Source organism: Gymnoscopelus microlampas (genome assembly GCF_963454915.1).
Source record: "Gymnoscopelus microlampas genome assembly, chromosome: 12".
Classification (NCBI taxonomy): Eukaryota; Metazoa; Chordata; class Actinopteri; order Myctophiformes; family Myctophidae; genus Gymnoscopelus; species Gymnoscopelus microlampas.
In genome coordinates this window covers 17,198,399-17,225,845 of record NC_139949.1, presented here as the reverse complement: position 1 = coordinate 17,225,845, position 27,447 = coordinate 17,198,399, and the positions used below count along the sequence as shown (strand labels likewise).

General features: G+C 40.5%; 1 protein-coding gene across 2 annotated transcripts in view; it reads right to left on the bottom strand.

The window, feature by feature from the left end:
- Positions 1-9,555: 9,555 nt before the first annotated feature.
- sh3pxd2b (SH3 and PX domains 2B) overlaps positions 9,556-27,447 on the bottom strand; it is an 82,020-nt gene continuing 64,128 nt past the window's right edge. For both annotated transcript variants that reach the window (XM_084075148.1, XM_084075149.1), the window contains 7 exons: positions 27,111-27,242; positions 25,831-25,932; positions 20,393-20,510; positions 18,921-19,138; positions 17,448-17,494; positions 16,592-16,717; positions 9,556-16,029 (listed from right to left, as the gene is read on the bottom strand). In XM_084075148.1, the coding sequence (XP_083931274.1) occupies positions 14,506-16,029; positions 16,592-16,717; positions 17,448-17,494; positions 18,921-19,138; positions 20,393-20,510; positions 25,831-25,932; positions 27,111-27,242 (2,267 nt within the window). In that variant the 3' untranslated portion in view covers positions 9,556-14,505. The remainder of the gene's footprint in view (positions 16,030-16,591; positions 16,718-17,447; positions 17,495-18,920; positions 19,139-20,392; positions 20,511-25,830; positions 25,933-27,110; positions 27,243-27,447) is intronic.

Genomic DNA, 27,447 nt, shown 5'->3' with positions numbered 1-27,447 from the left:
TCATTTTTCGACATTTTTCGTCACCAGCCTTTTCTCATCACCAGCATTTTTCGTCATTTTTCGTCACCAGCATTTTTCGTCATTTTTTCGTCACCAGCATTTTTCGTCATTTTTCGTCACCAGCATTTTTCGTCATTTTTCGTCACCAGCATTTTTTCGTCACCAGCATTTTTTCGTCACCAGCATTTTTCGTAATTTTTTGGTGACATTTTTCGTCACCAGCATTTTTTCGTCACAAGCATTTTTCGTCATTTTTCGTCACCAGCATTTTTTCGTCACCAGCATTTTTCGTCATTTTTCGTCACCAGCATTTTTCGTCATTTTTCGTCACCAGCATTTTTCGTCATTTTTCGTCACCAGCATTTTTTCGTCACCAGCATTTTTCGTCATTTTTCGTCACCAGCATTTTTTCGTCACCAGCATTTTTCGTCATTTTTCGTCACCAGCATTTTTTCGTCACCAGCATTTTTTCGTCACCAGCATTTTTCGTCATTTTTCGTCACCAGCATTTTTCGTCATTTTTCGTCACTAGCATTTTTTCGTCACCAGCATTTTTCGTCATTTTTCGTCACCAGCATTTTTTCGTCACCAGCATTTTTCGTCACCAGCATTTTTCGTCATTTTTCGTCACCAGCATTTTTTCGTCACCAGCATTTTTCGTCATTTTTTTGGTGACATTTTTCGTCACCAGCATTTTTTCGTCACCAGCATTTTTCGTCATTTTTCGTCACCAGCATTTTTTCGTCACCAGCATTTTTCGTCATTTCTCGTCACCAGCATTTTTCGTCATTTTTCGTCACTAGCATTTTTTCGTCACCAGCATTTTTCGTCATCTTTCGTCACCAGCATTTTTTCGTCACCAGCATTTTTCGTCACCAGCATTTTTCGTCATTTTTCGTCACCAGCATTTTTTCGTCTTTTTTCGTCACCAGCATTTTTCGTCACCAGCATTTTTCGTCATTTTTTTGGTGACATTTTTCGTCACCAGCATTTTTTCGTCACCAGCATTTTTCGTCATTTTTCGTCACCAGCATTTTTTCGTCACCAGCATTTTTCGTCATTTTTCGTCACCAGCATTTTTTCGTCACCAGCATTTTTCGTCATTTTTCGTCACCAGCATTTTTTCGTCACCAGCATTTTTCAACATTTTTCGTCACCAGCATTTTTTCGTCACCAGCATTTTTCGTCATTTTTCGTCACCAGCATTTTTCGTCATTTTTCGACATTTTTCGTCACCAGCCTTTTCTCATCACCAGCATTTTTCGTCAGTTTTCGTCACCAGCATTTTTCGTCATTTTTTCGTCACCAGCATTTTTCGTCATTTTTCGTCACCAGCATTTTTCGTCATTTTTCGTCACCAGCATTTTTTCGTCACCAGCATTTTTCGTCACCAGCATTTTTCGTCATTTTTCGTCACCAGCATTTTTCGTCATTTTTCGTCACCACATTTTTTCGTCACCAGCATTTTTTCGTCACCAGCATTTTTCGTCACCAGCATTTTTCCTGTCCAGAGCTCGATGAATGTTAGGGACGAAAAAAAAAAGTCACTAAAAAGTACTACCAATCAACTCTAAATTGCCTGAAACGTACTCCTAACAGGTTTTTGGGGGGACGATTTTCCAAAACTTTCGTTTCGGCAAAACGTTTCGGTAAAAAGAAAATTTTCGTCACCAGCATTTTTTCGTCACCAGCATTTTTCGTCATTTTTCGTCACCAGCATTTTTTCGTCACCAGCATTTTTCGTCATTTTTCGTCACCAGCATTTTTCGTCATTTTTCGTCACCAGCATTTTTCGTCATTTTTCGTCACCAGCATTCTTCGTCATTTTTCGTCACCAGCATTTTTCGTCATTTTTCGTCACCAGCATTTTTTCGCCACCAGCATTTTTCGTCATTTTTCGTCACCAGCATTTTTCGTCATTTTTCGTCACCAGCATTTTTTCGTCACCAGCATTTTTCGTCATTTTTCGTCACCAGCATTTTTCGTCATTTTTCGTCACCAGCATTTTTTCGTCACCAGCATTTTTCTTCATTTTTCGTCACCAGCATTTTTCGTCATTTTTCGTCACCACATTTTTTCGTCACCAGCATTTTTTCGTCACCAGCATTTTTCGTCACCAGCATTTTTCCTGTCCAGAGCTCGATGAATGTTAGGGACGAAAAAAAAAAGTCACTAAAAAGTACTACCAATCAACTCTAAATTGCCTGAAACGTACTCCTAACAGGTTTTTGGGGGGACGATTTTCCAAAACTTTCGTTTCGGCAAAACGTTTCGGTAAAAAGCATTTTTCGTCACCAGCATTTTTCTTCATTTTTCGTCAACAGCATTTTTCGTCATTTTTCGACATTTTTCGTCACCAGCCTTTTTTCGTCACCAGCATTTTTCGTCACCAGCATTTTTTCGTCACCAGCATTTTTCGTCATTTTTCGTCACCAGCATTTTTCGTCATTTTTCGTCACCAGCATTTTTTCGTCACCAGCATTTTTCGTCATTTTTCGTCACCAGCATTTTTCGTCATTTTTCGTCACTAGCATTTTTTCGTCACCAGCATTTTTCGTCATTTTTCGTCACCAGCATTTTTTCGTCACCAGCATTTTTCGTCACCAGCATTTTTCGTCATTTTTCGTCACCAGCATTTTTTCGTCACCAGCATTTTTCGTCATTTTTTTGGTGACATTTTTCGTCACCAGCATTTTTTCGTCACCAGCATTTTTCGTCATTTTTCGTCACCAGCATTTTTTCGTCACCAGCATTTTTCGTCATTTTTCGTCACCAGCATTTTTCGTCATTTTTCGTCACTAGCATTTTTTCGTCACCAGCATTTTTCGTCATCTTTCTTCACCAGCATTTTTTCGTCACCAGCATTTTTCGTCACCAGCATTTTTCGTCATTTTTCGTCACCAGCATTTTTTCGTCTTTTTTCGTCACCAGCATTTTTCGTCACCAGCATTTTTCGTCATTTTTCGTCACCAGCATTTTTCGTCATTAGCATTTTTTCGTCACCAGCATTTTTCGTCATTTTTCGTCACCAGCATTTTTTCGTCACCAGCATTTTTCGTCATTTTTCGTCACCAGCATTTTTTCGTCACCAGCATTTTTCGTCATTTTTCGTCACCAGCATTTTTTCGTCACCAGCATTTTTCAACATTTTTCGTCACCAGCATTTTTTCGTCACCAGCATTTTTCGTCATTTTTCGTCACCAGCATTTTTCGTCATTTTTCGACATTTTTCGTCACCAGCCTTTTCTCATCACCAGCATTTTTCGTCATTTTTCGTCACCAGCATTTTTCGTCATTTTTTCGTCACCAGCATTTTTCGTCATTTTTCGTCGCCAGCATTTTTCGTCATTTTTCGTCACCAGCATTTTTTCGTCACCAGCATTTTTCGTCACCAGCATTTTTCGTCATTTTTAGTCACCAGCATTTTTTCGTCACCAGCATTTTTCGTCATTTTTCGTCACCAGCATTTTTCGTCATTTTTCGTCACCACATTTTTTCGTCACCAGCATTTTTTCGTCACCAGCATTTTTCGTCACCAGCATTTTTCCTGTCCAGAGCTCGATGAATGTTAGGGACGAAAAAAAAAAGTCACTAAAAAGTACTAAAGTAGTACCCTCATGTGCAGTTGGGGTGAAGAAACACAACCATTTCACTCCTAATAATACCTATTTGATTTGACATCCTGACTTGCTGCTGTAGCTGAGGCTTGAACCTGTTACCTGCGGCTCACTAGTCAGTGACTCTATCCATTCACCTACAGCTGTTTCCTTGGAATCTGTGGTTCTGAAACGTTTTGTTGTCAACCCCCCAAATTGACATGTATTTGGGCAGTGGACCCCAATGTGAAAAGATGTATATTTATGCTGTAACACATTTTTTTAAAAGTTATTTGTCTTGTTTGTTGTTCAAGTCAAAGCACCAGGAAGGCTGTACTTGTCAGCCATCTGTTAGCTCAATGGGTTGAGACGCAGTATTCATGATCCAGAGGCCATGAGTTCAAATCCCATTGATGTCTTTCCTATGATTCTTTCCTTTGCAGACTGGCTTCCAGAAGATCAAGTGAAAACTACCAGGAAGGCTATATTTGTCATCCAACTGTTAGCTCAATGGGTTGAGACGCAGTATACATGATCCAGAGGCCATGAGTTCAAATCACATTGATGTCTTTCCTATGATTCTTTCCTTTGCAGACTGGCTTCCAGAAGATCAACTGAAAACTACCAGGAAGGCTGTACTTGTCAGCCATCTGTTAGCTCAATGGGTTGAGACGCAGTATTCATGATCCAGAGGCCATGAGTTCAAATCCCATTGATGTCTTTCCTATGATTCTTTCCTTTGCAGACTGGCTTCCAGAGGATCAACTGAAAACTACCAGGAAGGCTGTACTTGTCAGCCATCTGTTAGCTCAATGGGTTGAGACGCAGTATTCATGATCCAGAGGCCATGAGTTCAAATCCCATTGATGTCTTTCCTATGATTCTTCCCTTTGCAGACTGGCTTCCAGAAGATCAACTGAAAACTACCAGGAAGGCTGTACTTGTCAGCCATCTGTTAGCTTAATGGATTGAGACGCAGTATACATGATCCAGAGGCCATGAGTTCAAATCCCACTGGTGTCTTTACTGTGATGCTTTCCTTTGCAGACTAACTTCTAGAAAAACAAGTTAAAACCACCAGGAAACCTGTAACTCTCAGCCAACAGCTTAGCTCAACTGGTAGAGCGTCTGTCCAATAACATGACTTGACCTGACTTGAGTGGGTTCGATTCCCACTCGAGTCAAGTGTCCCCGGTATCTTGGGGCAACGGATAAATTGACTGATATCCTTAGTGATGCTTCCCTTTGCAGACTAACTTCTAGAAAACAAGTTAAAACCACCAGGAAACCTGTAACTCTCAGCCAACAGCATAGCTCGACTGGTAGAGCGTCTGTCCAATAACATGACTTGACTTGACTTTAGTGGGTTCGATTCCCACTCGAGTCAAGTGTCCCCGGTAACTTGGGGCAACGGATAAATTGACTGATATCCTTAGTGATGCTTCCCTTTGCAGACTAACTTCTAGAAAAACAAGTTAAAACCACCAGGAAACCTGTAACTCTCAATCTACAGCATAGCTCGACTGGTAGAGCGTCTGTCCAATAACATGACTTGACTTGACTTGAGTGGGTTCGATTCCCACTCGAGTCAAGTGTCCCCGGTATCTTGGGGCAACGGATAAATTGACTGATATCCTTAGTGATGCTCCCCTTTGCAGACTAACTTCTAGAAAACAAGTTAAAACCACCAGGAAACCTGTAACTCTCAGCCAACAGCTTAGCTCGACTGGTAGAGCGTCTGTCCAATAACATGACTTGACTTGACTTGAGTGGGTTCGATTCCCACTCGAGTCAAGTGTCCCCGGTAACTTGGGGCAACGGATAAATTGACTGATATCCTTAGTGATGCTTCCCTTTGCAGACTAACTTCTATATAACAAGTTAAAACCACCAGGAAACCTGTAACTCTCAGCCAACAGCATAGCTCGACTGGTAGAGCGTCTGTCCAATAACATGACTTGACTTGAGTGGGTTCGATTCCCACTCGAGTCAAGTGTCCCAGGTAACTTGGGGCAACGGATAAATTGACTGACTCCTACGGATATCAGTCAATTTATCCGTTGCCCCAAGTTACCGGGGACACTTGACTCGAGTGGGAATGTAACCCACTCAAGTCAAGTCAAGTCATGGGACAGACGCTCTACCAGTCGAGCTATGCTGTCCGTTGCCCCAAGATACCGGGGACACTTGACTCGAGTGGGAATCGAACCCACTCAAGTCAGGTCAAGTCATGTTATTGGACAGACGCTCTACCAGTTGAGCTAAGCTGTTGGCTGAGAGTTACAGGTTTCCTGGTGGTTTTAACTTGTTTTTCTAGAAGTTAGTCTGCAAAGGAAAGCATCACAGTAAAGACACCAGTGGGATTTGAACTCATGGCCTCTGGATCATGCATACTGCGTCTCAATCCATTGAGCTAACAGATGGCTGACAAGTATAGCCTTCCTGGTAGTTTTCAGTTGATCTTCTGGAAGCCAGTCTGCAAAGGAAAGAATCATAGGAAAGACATCAATGGGATTTGAACTCATGGCCTCTGGATCATGAATACTGCGTCTCAACCCATTGAGCTAACAGTTGGCTGACAAGTACAGCCTTCCTGGTGCTTTGACTTGAACAACAAACAAGACAAATAACTTTTAAAAAAATGTGTTACAGCATAAATATAAATCTTTTTCATGGGGGAGCCTGACACTACATCTTTTCACATTGGGGTCCACTGCCCAAATACATGTCAATTTGGGGGGTTGACAACAAAACGTTTCAGAACCACAGATTGCAAGGAAACAGCTGTAGGTGAATGGATAGAGTCACTGACTAGAGAGCCGCAGGTAACAGGTTCAAGCCTCAGCTACAGCAGCAAGTCAGGATGTCAAATCAAATAGGTATTATTAGGAGTGAAATGGTTGTGTTTCTTCACCCCAACTGCACATGACAGCAGTTTTATATCAGTTTACATGTACGTTATTTTCAGTGATGAAGACAAACCGCACAGACGTTCACTGTACTTTAGTACATTTTGTAAACTTATGACTCTGAGTAGAGTATAGCCTGACTTAAACAAACAAATAACAACTTAGTATAGTCAGATTATTTTTTACACAACTTACATTTTGTAATCAAACTACCGAAACGAAAGTTGGTCACCACCGAAACGAAAGTTAAATCCGAAAAAATCACTAAGTGTGGAGGCCAAAATCGTCCCCCCAAAAACCTGTTAGGAGTACGTTTCAGGCAATTTAGAGTTGATTGGTAGTACTTTGTAGTGACTTTTTTGGTCCCTAACATTCATCGAGCTCTGGACTTAGTAAATTTATTTTTTCACCATTGTGTCACTACCGAAACGAAAGTTTGTCACTACCGAAACGAAAGTTAAATCCGAAAAAATCATTAAGTGTGGAGGCCAAAATCGTCCCCCCAAAAACCTGTTAGGAGTACGTTTCAGGCAATTTACGTTTCAGGCAATTTAGAGTTGGCAATGGACATTTAAAGGGGGAAAAGTACAAACTTTGGCTTTTATCTTTATCTAATCTTTCATTGAAGACCATGCAAGTGAACAGATTGAGTAAGAACCACTGTGGTGCAGTGGTTTAGATACAGGGCTTGTAACCAGAAGGTTCACAGTTCAGAACCAACTAGGACATTTTTCCAACTTTTACCTGACTCTTGCACCTTTATCTAATCTTTCACTGAAGAATGTGCAAGAGACCTAAAAAAGTATTAACCATGGTGGAGCAGTGGTTAAGATACAGGCCTTGCACACTTAAATTTCTCTTTTGGGCCTTGAGTCCCAAGACTCAAGGCCCAAAAGAGAAATTTGATGTCTCCGCGGGAGTAATTGGTTCGACTCAAGACCCAAAAGAAGGTGAACTGACTGTAATGATTCAAAATGTCACATATAGAATAGAAACCCCATTCAAACTTTAAAATGTTCATCCTAATATGGACATTTTTGCCTGAAAGGGGATCTTTGAAATGTTTCATTGTTTTAGAATAGTACTCCTTTAAAAGTTCAGAGATTTATAATGGAGGTCGATGGAAGATTTTGGGACCTCAAAAAAATACTTTCACCTAGAAACTCCATTCACAGTTCAAAAATTCCACCTTAGTGTGGGCATCCATCCTTGAGATGTTTTACTTGCTTCATTGCTAGAAAGAAACATTACAAGCACCACATGATGACAGAAATGTTGAATATTCAATTGTTCAATCATATATATATATATATATATATATATATATATATATATATATATATATATATATATATATATATATATATATACACACACACACACACACACACACACACACACACACACACACACACACACACACACACACACACACACACACACACACACACACACACACACACACACACACACAGTGCTGACGCCTTTGCGAATGTCATCCAGTCTTTCACTGATTCAACTGAAAAGTAAAAGCAGACATGCTATACACTAGATACCATGTTTACCATGAAGAAACTTTGGTTCTTTGAAAATCATTTATTTAAGACTGGTAGTAGCAGGTTAGCGAGTAGCTCAGCAACAGCATACAACATATCTCTCAGTCCATACTAGATCCACATTGTTTGTTGGGTGTGGCTTGTGTAGACTAGTAAATGGTTCCATCTAGTGGTCGTTATAAATCATCACATATCATAACAGTGCTCAGTAAGAAAAATATAGAGCAACATTATGTAGTATGCAACAAGATAGTTCATTGCTGCATGCCTTGAATATTCAACATTTCTGGCATTATGTGGTGCTTGTAATGTTTATTTCTAGCAATGAAGAAACTTTGGTTCTTTGAATATCATTTATTTAAGAATGGTAGCAGGTTAGCGAGTAGCTCAGCAACAGCATACAACATTTTGTTTGTTTGGGTGTGGCTTGTGTAGACTAGTAAATGGTGGCATCTAGTGGTCGTTATAAATCATCACATATAACAGTGCTCAGTAAGAAAAATATAGAGCAACATTATGTGGTATGCATACAATGATCTCTAAATATGAATACTATGTGATGCTGACCATTGCCAGTCATAGCCCTATATTGCACGATGCCTTACCCCATGCCATTTTTAGCCGCATGCGCCAGCGAGCGGCTCTGTAAACAGCACTAGTCCTAGTCGACACCCGAGTGAAAAGTGTCGACACCTGAGTGTCATTGGCTGTCCTGGCTGTCCATCACACTTCCCCCTTTTTAAGCCCCCCTTTTAAGCCAATGGGGAGACGAAAATGTAATGGACACGTTAGTCAACGAATTAGACAAGATGAAAATGTTAGGGCGGGACGAATGGAGAAGAGATCCAATCAGAATTACTCTTTTTGAGGGACTAGTTGGGAAGGGATCCAATCAGAACGATCCTCATTGTTAAGTTCGGTTGAACCACCCGGAAGCAGACCATATTAGGGGCCAGCATGGACGAACACACATCACCACAAGGCAACGCACGGAGTTACACAGCAGAGAGAGAGAGAAAGGGAGACGGCTTCAGCCAGGAGGGTTAGCCTAAATGCTAGCGTGCTTCATTAGACCTAGTTTGGCTATTAAGTTATTATTTGCCCATGTTCACACTGACTTCAATCTCAGCTATTGTTGGGAAGACCCGTGTGGTGTCACAAAATGTTGCCACCACTTATATAAAAAACATTCGAGCGTTAATCTGCGACGCTAAGGCTAATGTTGCCAGGTTTGGCGAGAGAAACAAGCAATCCAAAAAACAAGTAATCAGGTCTATGAAAAGATTGGGGCCAAAAAAGCCTGCCCCATGCGGCTTTATTATGACTTAGGTCATTCTTGTTTATTATTTTGAAAAACATTGTAGAATAGTTCAAATAGCTGATCTATCACTATTGTCAAATGTTTTTCAAAATAGAAAATAATGACAAAATAAAAAATAGCGTAGGTTAGATAGGGTCCTCACGGTGTTGTTTGGATAAAAGAAAATCATCATAAACTTGAAAAAATTGAAATGTTTATTCACTTTATATGAAAGTAAAGGAAGAATCAGAATCAGAGGAAAGTACATGAGCAAAAAAAGTATTACAAATAACACATAGTACTGAGGAAATTCTTCCAATAACCGTCCCATTTGTTTCATGCATTGTAGTGTCCACATGCCCCAATTTTGCCTCATTAAGCATTTAGTCCAGGGGCCAAGGCAGATTTTGGTACCACCTAAGGTGGCCGTACATTTTTGGTATTTTTGTATTCCTACATGTCTCTAGTTTATATTTTGATATGATATATCTTCCAATTCAGTAGCTTAATGACAGTAATCACTCTAAACCGGCTAATGTATCCGGTAGGAGACACAAAGTAGAATTTTTGTGTCTCCTACCGGAAATACACCCGGGCATCAAATTATTGCGACAAAAAAACAAAATATATCCATGTATTCAAGGCTTCATGGGGTGTGCAATTGACAGAAAATAATCATTTTTTGGGTGAACTCCTCCTTTAAGTTTCCCAGGGGGACTCTCTACCCATTCAGCTATGACCACCCTAGACCGAAGGAGGGTCAACTTTTACAAGCTTATGGAAAGCAGTCTTTTTGCATACACCAAAAATCTGAGAAGTTATCAATTGCACACCCCATGAAGCCTTGAATACATGGATATATTTAGTTTTTTGTCGCAATAATTTGATGCCCGGGTGTATTTCCGGTAGGAGACACAAAGATTCTACTTTGTGTCTCCTACCGGATACATTAGCCGGTAGATAGTGATAACTGCCATTAAGCTACTGAATTGGAAAATGTATCATACCAAAATATAAACTAGAGACATGTAGGAATACAAAAATACAAAAACTTTACGGCCACCTCAGGTGGTACCAATTTGTGAAAATATCAGTGTTGGCCCCTGGACTAATTATGCAAATAAGTCGATCAACATACATGTGTAGACGCACAAAAGTCAGCAAAAATGGGGCACCAAGGGGCATATTAAAATAGTTTTTTGTAGTTTGTGGAGGTTGATACAAAATTATAGCAACTGGGGGGCAGAAAATTAATCTTTGAGCAGTAACACCCAGCCTTGTCAATAACCCACTGAAGACATAGTTATTTTTAAAAATTCAATAAATATTAAATTTGAAAATAAAATTGTCTAAAATGCAGAAACCAATGTGGAGGATGAAAATCTAAGTATCGTCTCTGTCGGGTGGAAACCTCGTATGTCCAAAACTGTTACTTTTCAGGATTCAAATTCAAAAATAGCAAAAGTAGCAGCTCTACAAGCTCGAAAAAAAACCAAAAGTTAGAATATGGAGATAAGAGGTTTCTGCCTGATAGCAACGATATAAAATGGGTGTCCCAATACATTCTTCCAAATGCTTAATGCATTTCTGCAGTGGTGGACAAAGTACTCAACCACAGTACTTAAGTCAAAGTATACTGTACTCCTGATCCAATATTATTCAATTACAAGTGAAAGTTGCTCTGTCAAATTTGTACTTGCGTTTAAGTACTGGTGTGCTTGCTTTTACAAATACGTATGTATTAAAAAGAACATACTTTTAAAAATACTTAAAAAGTACACATTACAAAGTAACGTTTCTTTTTATTATCATATCATTATACATTATGTATTGAAAATTACATATTGTCCCCTCAAAATTGACAGATTTCAATTTCCAACTTTCAAAAAATACTGCTAATAGTGAAAATAGCCAATGTACATGCTCACAACGTGTCGGACCGTGATGCGTTGTGAGCTCACAGATCAGCTATTTTCAATATATTTGAAACTGGGCTTAAGTGGTCAATTAATAAAGTACTTTTTCCCGTCCTAGAAATGTAGTGGAGTCAAGAGTACACTATTTGTCTTTGACTGGAGTGATATTCAAAAAATAAATCATCTCTGTCGGGTGGAAACCTCATATGTCCAAAACGGTTACTGATCAAGATTCAAATTCAAAAGTATCAAAGTGCCGCGTTTCTAGCTGATGGATCTGCTACTGTTGTGTGACGCTGTAGTATTATTTACGAAACACAAAAAGTTAGAATATGGAGATAAGAGGTTGTACTTACTGTCCACCAGTGGTGGAAAGTAACTAAGTACATTTACTTAAGTACTGTACTTAAGTAAAATTTTGAGGTATTTTTACTTTACTTGAGTATTTCCAATTTCCAATACTTTTACTTCTACTCCACTACATCTCAGAGGCAAATATTGTACCTTTACTCCACTACATTTACTTGAAAACTTTAGTTACTAGTTACTTTTCAGATATAAACTATGATATAATGAAACCTACATTAACTACTTTAGCCCTATTTTATACCTAGGCTATTTGAAAATAGCAGATCTACAAGCTCACAACGCGTCGCAACGTGAGCTTGTAGATCGGCTATTTTCAAATATTTAGTACTTTTACTTTTGGTACTTTAAGTACATTTTGATGCCAATACTTTTGTACTTTTACTCAAGTAAATTTAGAATTCTGGACTTTTACTTGTAACAGAGTATTTTTATATTGCAGTATTGGTACTTTTACTTAAGTAAAGAATGTAAGTACTTTTTCCACCACTGCTGTCCACCACTGCATTTCTGAACAACGCACAAAGTGCGTTTATGAACAAGTCTCTTGGGAGACAAAACGTGTTTTCTCCAGTAAGCATTTTCCATTCAAACTTTCTTCCTGTACCTTTTCCCCATAATACCATCATCACAACACAATAAGACATAGTGGATGGGCCGTCACAACATTTATGATTGGAACCACACATTACTGTACAATTACAACTATTTTAGCTATAATGACCAAGCTTGAGACCAGTCAAGCCTTAATGTAAAATTTTTTTTTTTTTATACATTGGTCATATTCCGCTGTCATCAGAGCACCAAAATTCGGTTTGTAAAAAGCAGACTGTACACTTACAATACTGTAAATCATTGCACAAACCACCGTGTCTTACTCCAAGGTTAGATGTCTGCTGGAGTAGGCATGCAAATGTGCAAATCAAGATAATTGTGATTCGATTAGCAGTGTGAGAGCTTTGTGAAGGTCAAATATGTTGACAGCAAATGTTTCTTTACAATCCCTCCTTTTTTGTGTTTTTCTTAATCCTCACTTGGTATTAAGTGGTTCTCAAACTTTGTCCTGTCAAGTACCCCTAAATTAATATGTATTTGGCTGCAGACCCCCATTTTGTGCCAGGGACCCCCACACAAGATTTGTGTTGCTAGAATGTTTTGAAATTTCCCCACGATTTTCATATCTTTTCAAGATTCATCTACAAGCTCACAACGCATCGCAGCGCTGTGTGAGCTTGTAGATTGGCTATTTTCGAATAGCTGGTGTATATAGGGGCTAAAGTGGTTAAACAGATTTTGAAGCTATATCAACTCATTTTGCTGGGGACCCCCCGGAACTCCGTCAAGGACCCCTGGGGATCCCCCGGACCCCACTTTGAGAACCACTGTATTAGTGAATGCCTCTTGTATTGAGTCTACAAAACAAATGAACTGCTCCATGAAATTCTCCCACACTTCAAGCACATGCACACGTTAAACTCATAAACACCAACCTTAACAGTAATGACAGGAAAGAAGCACATCTGCAAAAAAATCACTGCAACATTATACATTTTAAGAATAGTAAAAAAAAACAAGAACATTGTGACGACATGAAAATACCAGTAAAAATGTTGCTCATTATATCAGCACTACAGTCGCGATTCTGTTAATGAAAACGTTCTCAAAACTTTGAAGAAGTTCTTTCGGTTTGTTGATGTGTCCAAAGAGACTAAATCTAATGGATTCCCTGGCTTTTTTTTTTTTTTTTGTGTATTATATTGACATGAACGCGAATATTCATTTTTAATTTGAGCACTATTTAGGATCCAAAACGGACAATCACATTGCAGATCTAAGCACTGAAGCAGTTTGCATATTATTACATTGAGGCACATTATCATAGAAGGCGATAGGCGTAGATAAGACGCTCTGCTGCTCGAGGCTTTTACTAAATGAATGTCAAAGGCTTTGTTCAGACGGCAGCCAAATCTGATTCGTTTCTCGAATGTGATCTTTAGTACTGACTGTCCTCACTGACATGTGCAAGTGATCAGATCCGATTTGTGTATTCAGACATCGTCGACATATCTGCATTGGTTGCTGTGGTAACGGCATAACAACGTATGTGTGAGTGATGCTTATCATCTCTGTCCAGGATTCAAATTCAAAAACAGTAAAAGCAGCAGATCCACAAGTTCGACAAACGCGTCGCTTTGTGCCGCGTTTCGAGCTTGCGGATCAGCTACTTTTGATGCTTTTGTGACACTGTAGTGTGATCAAGTAGGGTATTAATTTAGGAAAAAACACAAAACGAGATACTGCCCGACAACAACGTTATACTCTGTCATACGACGATATGACGACACTTGCTAAAAAATAACCAATCTAAAAGCTCACAATGCAAAGCGAAGCACTATAGTGTGTAGGTTGGCTATTGAGAGTCCAGTCTGAGGCACATCTTTAGAAATTGCATTTTAAACCACCTACGAATGTGGTTATAATCTGATTTGCAAAAAGTTGTTTCCATGTGTTTATTTATTTTTTTGGCTGTTCAGACTGGATGGGCCAAAAAATCGGATTTGGGCTGCCAGTCGGAACATGACAGGGGCCTAAATGACGGGGGTTTTGAGTAACATATGGCACGAAAAGTTTATGAAAACATCTGAATAAAATGCAAATGTAAACATTACAAAATAAACAAAACAGTGATATTGCTGGTTCATACTCTCTATAATACTATAAAAATGGAATGTAACAAAAATGCCTCAATTAAAAAAAGGGTACCTAAAAAAATTTAAATACAAAATAGCGATATTTATTTTTATAATCCTTTTTCTATTTTTATTTTTTTAAGGGCTACACCGTTGGGAAGACATTCAGTACCTAGGGTTTCTTACTCAGGTAATTGGAGGGGATCCAGCCCTCCATGTCTCGTCCTCCTACATTTTTACAGAACCACCAGCCACTGCTGTTTTTCTCCATCACCTCGAACACGGTGCCAATCTTGAAGCTGGACGTTTGTTCATCGCCCTCGAAGTCTGCCACCGCCAGGTACAGCTCATCCTTACTGGACTCCTTGATTAAAGGTGGAAGCTTGTCCCTAGGAGGTCCCGGCTTGTCGCTCTTTGGCTGGGGCTTGGGAGGGATGGGAACTTTATTGACCTTGGGTTCCTCTTTCTCCTTGTCCTTAGGTGGGGGCTGTGCGAAGGCTTTGGGTTTAGGGGGAGGGGGTCTGCTGAGCGGGGGCGGTGTGGGCTTGGGCGTGTCCTCTTTTAGAACCGGTGGGGGTTTGGTCTCGGTCGGGCTGGATGGGTCCGTCTTCTTGGGAGGGGGAGGTCTCTTTGGAATCATAGCTGGGGGTCTTTGGGGGGGCTCCTTGTGGGGAGGCACCGCTGGTTTTGGGGCCGAGTTCTCGTGACCGTTGAGCTGTTTTGGGGGGAGCTTTGGCTCATCTGCTGACTTGCCGTTGTTGAGGAAAGGGATGTGGATGGGGGGAGAGCTGGGAGGTGATCTGGGCCGGGAATTATTCGCCGCTGGGGAGGTATCGTTGTGGTGATTGGCTTCCGCAGCTTCCGCCGGCTTCGAAGGCCTCAGCTTGCTCCTCAGGTTTGTGATATCTAGTTTGTTCTCTGCGGGGGGGTCTGGTTTGGCAGCTGGGACGGGTTTTGGCCGGATCATGGGTTTGGGCTTCATGAACACTGCAGGTGCGACTGTCTCTGGTTTATCCTCGGGCTGGTCAGGTTTGGGCTTCGGCGGCTGCTTGGGCACGGGCTTCAGGTTGAACTTTTTCACCTCTTTGGCCGAGACTTTGTGGCCACACTCAAGACCCATCTCATTCTTCAGGTGCAGAGCCTTGTTCTTGTCATCCTTCTTGGGTTCAGGTGGTTTCTCTGGTTTGAAAGGAGCCACCTTCGGGGGCAGCATTGGCACAATGACCCCCGGAGCCGGTGGCTTGGGAGGCAACGGTTTGGAGGGATCGGATCTCGGTTTCTCTGCCACCTCTATGTCAATACTCTTATTGATGGATTCCCTACGAGGAGGCAGAGCCGGTTTCTCCTCCACCGGAGGGGCAGACGGAGCCGGAGGTAAGGGCCCTGCGAAAGTAGGAGGAACCTTACTAGCGCTGGACTTCCAGTCTCTTAGCTTGGGCCGGGCAGACGACTCTGAAGTGACGGTAGGCTCATCTGGCAAAGGCTTGGACCAGTTGTCGTCGGTTGCCGAGAGGCTGGATGAAGTATTGCCGTCCTCCAGCCTGAGCTTCTCCATCTCATTGGGCAGAGGGGCCAGGAAGTTGGGTCGCAGGGCGCTGCTGGTCTTCTTGTATTTGTCGATAAAAGTGACCGGGGCCCAGCCCTCCTTGTCCTCTATCTGGATGTACCACCAGCCGCTCGAATTCTTCTCGATCACCTGGCAACCATGAATTCACGAGTTTTATAGTAGTTAGCCATAAATATCGATAACATAAAATATAAGCATTTTTCAATTATCTAAAGCAGGGGTCTTAAACAGGAGGTCCGGGACTCCTAGGAGGGGGTCAGAGTTACTACAGGGTGGTTGCCAAATCTTTGTGTGATAGGAACGCCAAAACAAACCCCTCATAACATGGGGTCGTGGTATAAAAAAGAACCCCGGGTGTAGAGGGAAAAAAGAGCAGACCAAGTACAAAGTTTACTTAGTACTGAGGGTTTAAGTGGTTTAATGTCTGAAATAAACAAAAACATTAATTCACACAACACTGATAGTCAATGAAGCTATCTATGAAATCTACTAAAGTTTCATCTGCAACACAATTGTAGCGGGGGGGTCCCGGCTTCATCTCTCTCTCAGCTAAGGGGTCCTTGGTCTGAAAAACGTAGGAGACCCCTAATCTAGTCATTAAGAACACATTTTCTTTGATATGCTGAGTTAAACAAACCCATACCTGACACTAGCGTGGAGGCTCATTAATGCAAGGAAAACACATTCTCACCTCTACTTTAACTCCAGCCTGGAAGCTGATACCATCAGGGATTGTGGTCTGGAAGTCTGCTATGGTGTAGAATTCTTCCTCAACCTGGGGAGGGACGGGTGGCTTGGGCAGGTTCACACCGCGTGGCTATGGGGTGGGGGAGGGAGGGAGACATAGGAATATGAAGGACAGAGCGAGAAATGGAGAAAGGAAAGGATGGTGATAAAATAAGGACAGAGGGGAGGGAGGGAATGTTTGAACAAGAGGCACACATGAGGCCCCCACCTTCACTTAACGCAGCCCGCAGGTTAATATCTGAATATTGATATATTATTGATTTCAGCTGTTACAATTCCAAACATGCAAACATGACCCACTTTAATTACTTCACTCTATATTAGTAGCTTAATGACTAGCATTACAATTCTATTGTCTTTTTATGTCCAATGTATTTGTATTTAAGTTCATAAGGTTAACATAAGTATAACTAAATGCATTTGAAATTAAATTAAAATGTTACTTCCAATTCCAATTCAAAAGTAGCAAAAATAGCAGATCTAAAAGCTCAAAACGCGTCGCAGTGCGACGCGTTTTGAGCTTGTTGATCGGCATTTTTTGCTACTTTTGTGTGACATAGAATGGCGAAGTACGACATTCATTTACGAAAAAGGTTAAACTACGGAGATAAGAGGTTTCTGCCCGACAGTACATGCAATGTGGCCCTCTGGAGTGAGTGTGGAAATATAGTGGCCCTCTCCATAATCAAAGTTGCCCACCCCTGCTGTAGCCTGTAGTGGAGGGGGACTATAAGAGAGGGTCAGACAGGACCAACGTTGTCTTATGGAGGACAGTTAATGAACGTGCGATCAGTACTCACGATGGTGAGATCCCTGCGTGGTGGAAGTCTTTGTCTTAATCCTGCTTCTGTAGAAGGAAAGGATAGTGGTTAAAAAGATGAAGACTCTCTGTCCCCTGCTTTCTTAGAACTCAGCAATTCCTCAACCACAAAGTTTCATGGTGCTTATTCCGACCTTGCACTTTATAAAGTGCTTTGGAGCTGTTCATGGCTTGTGGTGAATGACATTAGCAAGACAGCTTGAATCATTGCCGTCTTGAATTCATCGTTGAATAAATTGAATTCCTGACTTATCGTTAGGAATTTACACAGGGCCGGATCATAGCTTGTGCACGTTGGAGCCAAGGGGGCCCTTGTTCTGCCACCTGAAAATCAACATTTCGATTAGTCAGTCCCCTCGTCCGTTTCATCTACTTCCACTAGGCAGATTTAAATAATAAAACCTGTGTTGTCTAATGACATTACACATTTCCAATTGTGTAAAATAAAATACACTCTTATTTTGAAAGCCTCCCAGTTGTAGGAGGAAATCCGATTTCTATTAAAGCCAATTGATAAGCAAAACAAGTTACAAAGGACCTGGATTAAACGCAAGCAGCATGTGGCAAAACGTAATATTTCCGATAAGAAAACCATGTGCTTGTGATTTACACAATGAAGACACTTTGGAAGTGCGTTCTCTTTTTTCGACCGCCTCTCCGTGGCAGCAGGTGAGTCTAATCATCTCATCTGGCTAACTTACAGTAGAGCCTAGACTTGTGCTCAGAACTACAGTCCACAATCTGCACACAGTCACAGATCTTGTGCACAGGGCCCATTTTCACTTTAACCCGTCTATGAATTTACAACAATACAGTCTTGACATTGAAAACAAAGAAGCTAGCCTTACTCTTTCCTGAAGCACAGTCTAGCATGGTGTAGTGTATCATGCATGATGTACAGTAGGTGGTGGGAAAAAAAAACTACATTTACTAAAGTACAATTTTGAGGTATTTGTACTTTCCAATTTCCAATACTTTTACTTCTACACCACTACATCTCAGAGACAAATATTGTACTTTTACTCCACTACAATTATTTGAAAACTTTAGTTACTAGTTACTTTTCAGATATAAATTATGATATTGTGAAACATACATTTACCACTTCAGTCCTATTTTATACGTAGGCTATTTGAAAATAGCAGATCTACGAGCTTGTAGATTGGCTATTTTCAAACATTTTTGTACCTTTACTTTTGGTACTTTAAGTACATTTTGATACCAATACTTTTGTACTTTTACTCAAGTAAATTTTGTCCGGACTTTTACTTGTAACGGAGTACTTCTACATTGCAGTATTGATACTTTTACTTAAGTAAAACATTTGAGTACTTTTTCCACCACTGAGTAGGCCTATAGCCTGCATTCAGTGCTCGGATTGTACACGATGTAATGATTCACTGATGAATTGATTAAATATGACTGTTGTGGAACTACCACGTCATACACCTACTGAGTCGCTTGTTGTTATCGGAGAAAGGTGTGAGTTTGTTCTCTCTCGGGCTGTTGTCTCGGTTGTCCTTGGCTGCGTTGTTCTGTTGGTTCTGTCTGGAGAAGCCGTCCAGGTCGTTGGTACTGGCGTGGGTAGCCGCACCCGCTGACTGTTTCTGGGCCAGGATGTCGGCCTTCTTCAGGTAGGATGCCGGGGCCCAGCCCTCACGGCCCTGGTACCTGGGTGAGTGGAGGAGAAATGTGACATCCAGAGCTTTGGTGAATACATACAGTAGAATATAAATACAATTGACTTAATAGAATGGAAAGGAACAGAGATATATAGCTATATAGTTCAATCAATTAAGTTATATACAGTCAAATCAACGAAGTCCCACACAGTCAAATCACTTAAATCCTTTGCATCAAATCAATTAAAGGGATATTTCACTTTCAAAAAAACTTTTGGTCATTTTATGGTCTACTCAGGCTTTTGTGAACCCCCCAGACCGTTTTTAAGTTGCTTGATTCAGTATTTAGATATTTGATATTAATTTTATCAGCCACGCCCCCTTCCCATACAAACCCATTATAACTTCAAACTCCATTTTTAACCCGTTTAACCATCAAAAACACCCGTCCTTGGTTCTGGTGACTCACCCTGCCCTCCTAATGCGTGAGAGGGCCGTGTTTTTTTTATAACTTTTTTCATTTATTTTTAATATTTCTTTTTGGAAAATGAAAAAATTAAATACAAAAAAGAATTATTAAAAATAAATGAAAAAAGTTATCAAAAAAACACGGCCCTCTCATGCATTAGGAGGGTAGGGTGAGTCACCAGAACCAAGGACGGGTGTTTTTGATGGTTAAACGGGTTAAAAATGGAGTTTGAAGTTATAATGGGTTTGTATAGGAAGGGGGCGTGGCTGATAAAATGAATATCAAATATCTAAATACTGAATCAAGCAACTTCAAAACAGTCTGGGGGGTTCACAAAAGCCTGACTAGACCATAAAATGACCAAAAGTTTTTTTGAAAGTGAAATATCCCTTTAAGTCTCACACAGTTCAATGAATTAAGTCCTATACAGTGAAATCAATTAGTCCCATGTAGTCAAATCAATGAAGTCTCACACAGTTAGTGAGTCAATTAGCCAAAGCAATACAATTATCTGTATCAGCAAATGTCCTCAAATTGATTTTGAAAACACATTTAAAACACACACACGCCCACTTAACCACTTAATGTGGTGGCCGAAAGGCACAGATAGGCTGATGTCATGGGCTGGGCTGGGTGGGTGAGCTGGGTCAGTGTTAAGTGGTCAGATGGGGTGGGGTGTTTTCAAGATTTTCAAGTGGGCCTTGATCTAGAAAATGTTGGGAACCACTGTTGTAACTATCCTCTGTAAGCATCCCAGCAGCAGGATATCCTGGGAGGAACGCCCAGCAAACTGAGAGAATAAACCCTGTGTGCTTTCCTGGATCCTTCATTTACCTGATCTTCCACCAGCCCTCCAGGTTCTTCTGAATCACCTCAACGATCATACCTCTCTCCAGGTCAATCTCGTCTTGGTCTCTAGCAGAGTACTGGTAGATCACCGTGTACTTCTCCTCTGAGACGGCACAAAACATAAAGAGTACTGGTTAACATGAGGTCCTAGCATTTGTGTTCCAGCTCACAGATACACATGGGGAGGCTGGTTTGCTATCGTTGCTGTCAGGCAGAAACCTCATATGTGCAAAACTGTGCATTTTCAGGGAATGAAAAAACAAACAAACAATGGATCCAATGTAGTCATTATTTAGTCACAAGCTCTTGTTAATACTTTTCATTGGTTAAATATTTATAAAACCCACAGACAGACACACTTTCAAAATGTTTCAAAAATAGGTGATCTACAAGCAGGGGTGCACATAACTTTTTAGGTCTAGTACTCAGAAGAGCACCTGGAGATGTGACTTGGTGCGCACCAAATAAATGGTCCCCCCCCGCCCCGCCGTTTTGTCAACGGGGGTGGGGGATGAACCCCCCAAGGTTGGTGCCCTGTGCTGCGCTGCTTTTATCCGCCAGATTGGGACGTTCACGGCATATTTGCGTGTCTGTGTGTCAGGATGCGAGGCAACACTCACACAATCACGTGCAGCATGCGTCCCCTCCCCCTGCGCCTAATGGCTGTACATGGGGCCGACGCGTGCTTTAGCGTGATTGTGTGAGTGTGGCTTCAGGAAGTAAATTCCTAGCCTCGATCTCCAGGCTTTTATTTTTTATTTTTGCTAAATAATAAAAGCTTGGAAATTCCTGTCCCAGCTGTTGGTACGCAAAAGCGCCTCGCGTCGTCTGATGTGCTGCGCATTATTTATTTTGGGTGCGCATGCGCACCTGCGCACCAGTTATGTGCACCCCTGTCTACAAGCTCATCAACGCCTTGCGATGCTACGCGTTGTGACCTTGCAGATCACCTATTTTTGCTACCTCTTGCGGGACACTCTTGTATGACAAAGTATAGGGCATGAATTTACGAAAAAAAACTAAAACATAATTAAAATATGGATATACAAGGTTTCTGCCTGACAGTGGCACTATGCTATGTGCCAGCTTATGCCCAGCTGGTCAACTCCTCTGAGATATGGAGCTTGTTGGCGAGCAAAATCGACATGCTTATTTTAAAATGCTGGTCAGCCTGTGATGATGACAGAGACTGTTTGGCTGCCTCTGCTGTCCAAGAGGCTGTGACGACCATTTTCAACCTATCTTCATATAATTGGTCCTCACTAATGCTCAAGATAAAATGGTACGATTCTTTTGTACTCGGTCTCTGTCTCATAGGACGGCTGTAGACACTTCAGAAACCCGTCTACTAGCGACATCATCGTTAGGCAGGTTTTCTTTTTTTAAACACAATTTCAAATTTCTTATTTAGATTTGTATTAACGCGAATACAAATCTCAGGAATAGAAAGCCTGACGTTTCTATTAGCTTGGAATCCCCATCGATGATGTCACTGGTAGGCAGGTTTCTGAACTGTCCACAGCCCTCCTCTGAGACACAGACCGAGTAGACAAAAATGGCACCATATTATAATAAGCATTATTGAGGACCAATTATATGAAGATAGGTTGAAAATGGGTGAAGTTGTCCTTTAATAATGTTGTAAGAGGCATGAAGGTAGTTTGATTTAGCAATGCTAGCGAGTTAGCTGTATCTCACAAGTGCCCAGTATCTGTCCATGTGTATCTAACGTATATACATTCACAACAACACTTCAGGGGTCCAAATGCAGCACATGTACATAGGAAACAGCTCGGCAGTCAAGGCACACAACAGCACGGTTAGATCCAGCTTTAGGCTCTTTGTTTTTCCTCTCCTAGTGCTTGATGTGCTCGGCATCTCTGAATAATAATCCTACAACTCTGACTGATCAAGATCTGAGTCATTGGGCGCTGCCCATTGCACATGTTGTTTTGGTTGACATCTGGGACAGGATTTGAACTATCGCATTTTCTGGAGTAAGAAAAAAAGTGGAATACTGTATCATGGGTGGGCAACATTTTTGGGCACACTACTTTAGTTTTTACACTTATAGAATAAGTCCATAATTAAAAACAAACAACCCAAAAAACAAATAACAAAACAGTAAATGGAAAAATTGCTAATATGAATAAAACAGGCAAGATAAATTCTGGAAAAAAGCGTTCAAGCAAATCAAATCAAACAATAATGCAAACACAATTTAGAGGACTTTTAAAATACTGAAGACAGCACTTCATGTACAGTAAATAATAAACCTATGGTTGAGATTTCAATTCTTTCCTTTTCTCAGTTCACTGTCGGCTGGACAAGTCTGCAGTTATGGCTCATGAGAAAAGAAAACACATGTTCCATTCAACATTATGAAAGACTAATCATCTTTCCATTCTGCGTGGACATTGTACGTCTTTTGTCTCATGGTGTCTCTTCCAGACCTCATTGCCAATACTGTCTCATCTCATCTCATCTCGTAGCTGTGGTTGAAAAGCCTAGTACTAAACAGGTTGGACCATTGATATGCTGCCACGGTCAATCCTGTGTTAACACACTCAATCTGGGAACGCAGATCCGTGTTATTTTAGATTTGAGTCATATTTTATACTTTGGCTATTAAAAAATATAGCAGATATACAAGCTATAGCGCAGCACTGAGTGCCACGCTACGAGCTTGTAGATCTGCGGCCAAATACATATAATTTTGGGGGTCCTTGACATGAAAATGTTTTGTTCCAGGGACCCCCAGAAGCAGAGATTTGAGTAAAAAAGCGAGAGGGTCTATCGATCCTTTTAGTAGTCACGAGTAGAGCAGTTTTCTGAAAAACAAAGTCCACTCTGCATGCAAGGGTTTTTAGATCAGTGGTTCTCAAAGTGCGGTCCAGCGACCCTCAGGGTTCCTTGAGGGCGTTCCACATGGACCATTTACAGGTCTGTAACTCTGAGAGTGCACATACGGGGTCCATTTGGTTCCATTTATACACCCTCTATCAGTGGTTTAAGTAACTAAGTACACGTACTCAAGTACTGTACTTAGGTACACTTTTGAGGTACTTCTACTCTCTCAGAGGGAAATATTGTACTTGTACTCCACGACAATTATTTGAAAACTTTAGTTAATAAAAACTTTGTAGATTATGATTATTATTACAAAACATGCATTAACCACTTCAGCCCTGTATTCATTTCAGCTATTTGAAAATAGCCGATCTACAAGCTCACAATGTGTCGCCTTGCAGCGCATTGTGAGCTTTTAGATCTGCTATTTTCAAAAGATTCTTATGCATTTGAAAACTTGAAATGGGACACTCTGCACTTTAAGTACATTTTGATACCAATACTTTTGTACTTTTACTCAAGTACATTTTGAATTCCAAACTTTTACTTTATTACTTTCTAGTATTTCTACAGTGCAGTATTGATACTTTTACTTAAGTAAACAAATTGAGTACTTTTTCCACCACTGACGTCTATGCGGGTCCTTGACATTAAAAAAAAAGATTTGAGAACCACTGGTTTAGTTCACAGGCTCAGGTCATGCAACAAGACATGCATATGATTACAAATGCAGGCACGCATTCACACAGTATAGGAAAGGGGGAGAAAAAAGGCGTGCTGTCCACCTTGCCCAAAACCCGTGCCGAACAGATCCCCTAAAGTTCTGCGACGACCCATGTGCCTCGGTAGCGACCAAAACCTCCGAGGCACTGGCGGCGCGGCAAAGTGGGCGGGGCAGGAAGTCATCAAACAGGGAGTGAACCATTACATTGTATTGATATATTGATCATATGACTGTTACCCTGTATTACATTTAGCATTCATTCATATATTCCTGAAAACACGTCATTTTTGTCAAGCTTACGTTTTGTGTGACATGATTTTTTGTTTTGTTGCAAAAGCATAAAATAGGTCACATTTTAACCCATTGAAACCGGGAACACGTGTCTGTCATTTTAGATTTCTTTGGCTATTCAAAAATAGCAGATATACAATCTCATAGCGCGGCACCGAGTGCCGCCCTATGAGATTGTAGATTGCTATTTTTGAAAAAAAATGTGAAAATATAGTTTTTTAACCCATTGCATGCCAATCACGTAGATCTACGTGAACCTATTTATAGCCGCCACGTGCCAATCGCGTAGATCTACGTGAAGTGAAAAAAAATTCAAAATATATATATATATTTTTTTTTTGGTCCAATTTGACCCAAAGACCAAGGATATATGATTTATCGAAGATATAGGGGTCTATCCACTTCCTTTTTAACTTAAAACTTAAAAAATATTCATCTCTGCTCCTAAGTACTTTTTTGTTTTTCAATGAAAAATCTCTGGCACTGGCTAGACATTTTCAGAAATAATCTCTGGCAGTTAAAGGGTTAAAGCGAACATTTGTAAAATATGTTGTTCCGGGGACACCCAGAAGCAAAGATTTGAGTTACAAATGTTCGCTTTAAAGAATATATAGGCCTACTCAAAAGATTTGCACAACTTTTCAAGGATTTTTTCAAAAATAGCAGATCTACAAGCTCATAGCGTGGCACTCATGCCGCACTATGAGCTTGTAGATCTGCTATTTTTGAATAGCCAATGAAATCTAAAATGACAGAGATGTGTTCCCGGACGGATTGAATGGGTTAAAGTTGGTGGCTATTACTGTGGCCCTGCACTGAAAGTGTTCTAATTTCATCAGCACTGAATAAAACATTTAATCAGTTATGTACCCTTGATGGCTATTGTTTTTTAAAAATCGTGTAGAGATTTAAAAAGGTTGCCATAGTTAGCTTAGTGATTAGAAATGATTGCTTAGGCAGAAGGTGACAGGTTTGATCCCTGCAAGAGCCAACATGTCCATTAATGGCCACATGTCCCATTAAAGCAAGCCAACACACTGGATCCCCAATAATGTTACACACTCACACTTTAGGCCACAGGGAAAAAAGCATAAGCTGAATCTAAGAGGAGATGATGTTGCATTTTTCTTACATTTCTACTTAGGTCTACAGAATTTAATCAACATAGATAAAAGACTACGTCAAGATTCCAGGCATTTCGTTGCTGTCGGGTGGAAACCTCTCCAAACATTTTTTTTTTTAATTATTATTTTAAAAACAGTTTAAAGAAGTGAAAATAGCCGATCTGCTAGCTCACGACGTGTCGCATCACGATGCGTTGTAGAGCTGCTATTTTCATTACTTGTGTGCGATACTCTGGTATGATGAAGTAGGGCACTATTTAAAAAAATATACAAAATATGGATATACGGTACGTGTCATATGGCGATACAATACGTTTCTGCCTGACAGCAAAGATTTCCTCGAAAAATGGCTTCCTAAAAGGCATCTAAAAATGTTGAACCTTTCCTTTCAGAAGTCCTCGCAATAAATAATAAGCCAGAAATCCATCACAAACCTTCTTCTCCAGGTAGAGAGAAATCGTCTGGGTCATCCTGAGCCTCCAGGCAGGTGGCAGGAACCCAGCCCTGGGCGTCCTCTGAGCTCACAAACCACCAACCTGAGCAAACCAAGAGGAAAAACAAGTGAAGGACATTACTTTTTTAAAGGTGGTACACAGATCCATTTAAACATTCATATCTCCCACGCATTACGATGATGCGTGTAAAACAACTCTTCTCTAAACGTGGGAAGGATATACAAAAGACAACTGTGTGACCAACAGTCTGCGTAGTTAGCAGTGGTGGAAAGTAACTAAGTACATTTACTCAAGTACTGTACTTAAGTACAATTTTGAGGCACACTTTAATGTATTTCCAATTTTCTACTTCACTACATCTCAGAGGCAAATATTGTACTTTTACTCCAGTACAATTATTTGAAACTTTTAGTTACTAGTTACTTTCTACTTGTGGTACCTTACGTACATTTTGATACCAATACTTTTGTACTTTTACCCAAGTACATTTTGAATACCAGACTTTTACTTGTAATTTCTACATTGCAGTATTGATACTTTTACTCAAGTAAAAATGTGAGTACTTTTTCCACCACTGATAGTTACTTAAGCCTAATTCTGAAATTATTTTCGGATATTTCTGGAAGATGCTTCTGAACATGTATTCTATTGCTAGTTTGACCACTTAAAATCTTGAAACGAATAACCGAAAATAGCCGATCTGCAAGCTCACAACGTGTCACTGCGCGACACGTTCTAAGTTTGTAGATCGGTTTGTAGACTCCAAAATTAGTGGTGGAGACTGAGAACTTTAATCCATGTGTGCGGCCTTACTAGGCCTGTCACAATTATTACATAATCATCTAATCACAATTATTTGAGAAAATCACAATTATTTTTGCATAATCGTCATAATTGTCAGCATGTTGAAGATTTTTCACACATTTTCAAATATAAAAAAATAGCAGAAATAGCTGTATCTACAAGCTTACAACGTGTCACTTGTGACGACTTTGTAAGCTTGTAGATCAGCTATTTCTGCTATTTTTACATGTATAAAATGTAAATACATATTAAATATGTTAATAATGTGTTAAGTTATGTCATATCTGCCTCTGTGATTTTCGATTACGAAGCCTAAAAGGCAAACAGAATTATTCATTGTATTAATATGTTCCAATGTGCAATGCCAAACACACAATTACATTGAATCGCAATTATTTGAGCGACAACTAATCGCCAACTTAAATTGGTAATCGTGACAGCCCTATAGGCCTTACCTGACTCGTTCTTCTCGATGACCTCCACCACTTGGCCAGCGTGCAGGCTGATCTCAGAGCTCTCCTGCTTCTCGTAGTCTGTGACCGCTACGTACTGCTCCAGGAGGAGAGGGTCCGCCGACGTGGAGTCTCCTGTCACCACAGCAGACCAGAGCACAGTCAACCTTTCTGGCCTTTAACTTGGCTTTTTGTCCCCGACCCTGGATCTCAATATTGTAAAAGAAAAGGCCTCCTCTCCCAATCAAAAGTATACTACTGCAACACTATTGTGGATGACTTGTTGCAATGGTGGAGGGGGGTGACTGTATAAGAATAGGCTCTATGCACAGCAGCCATA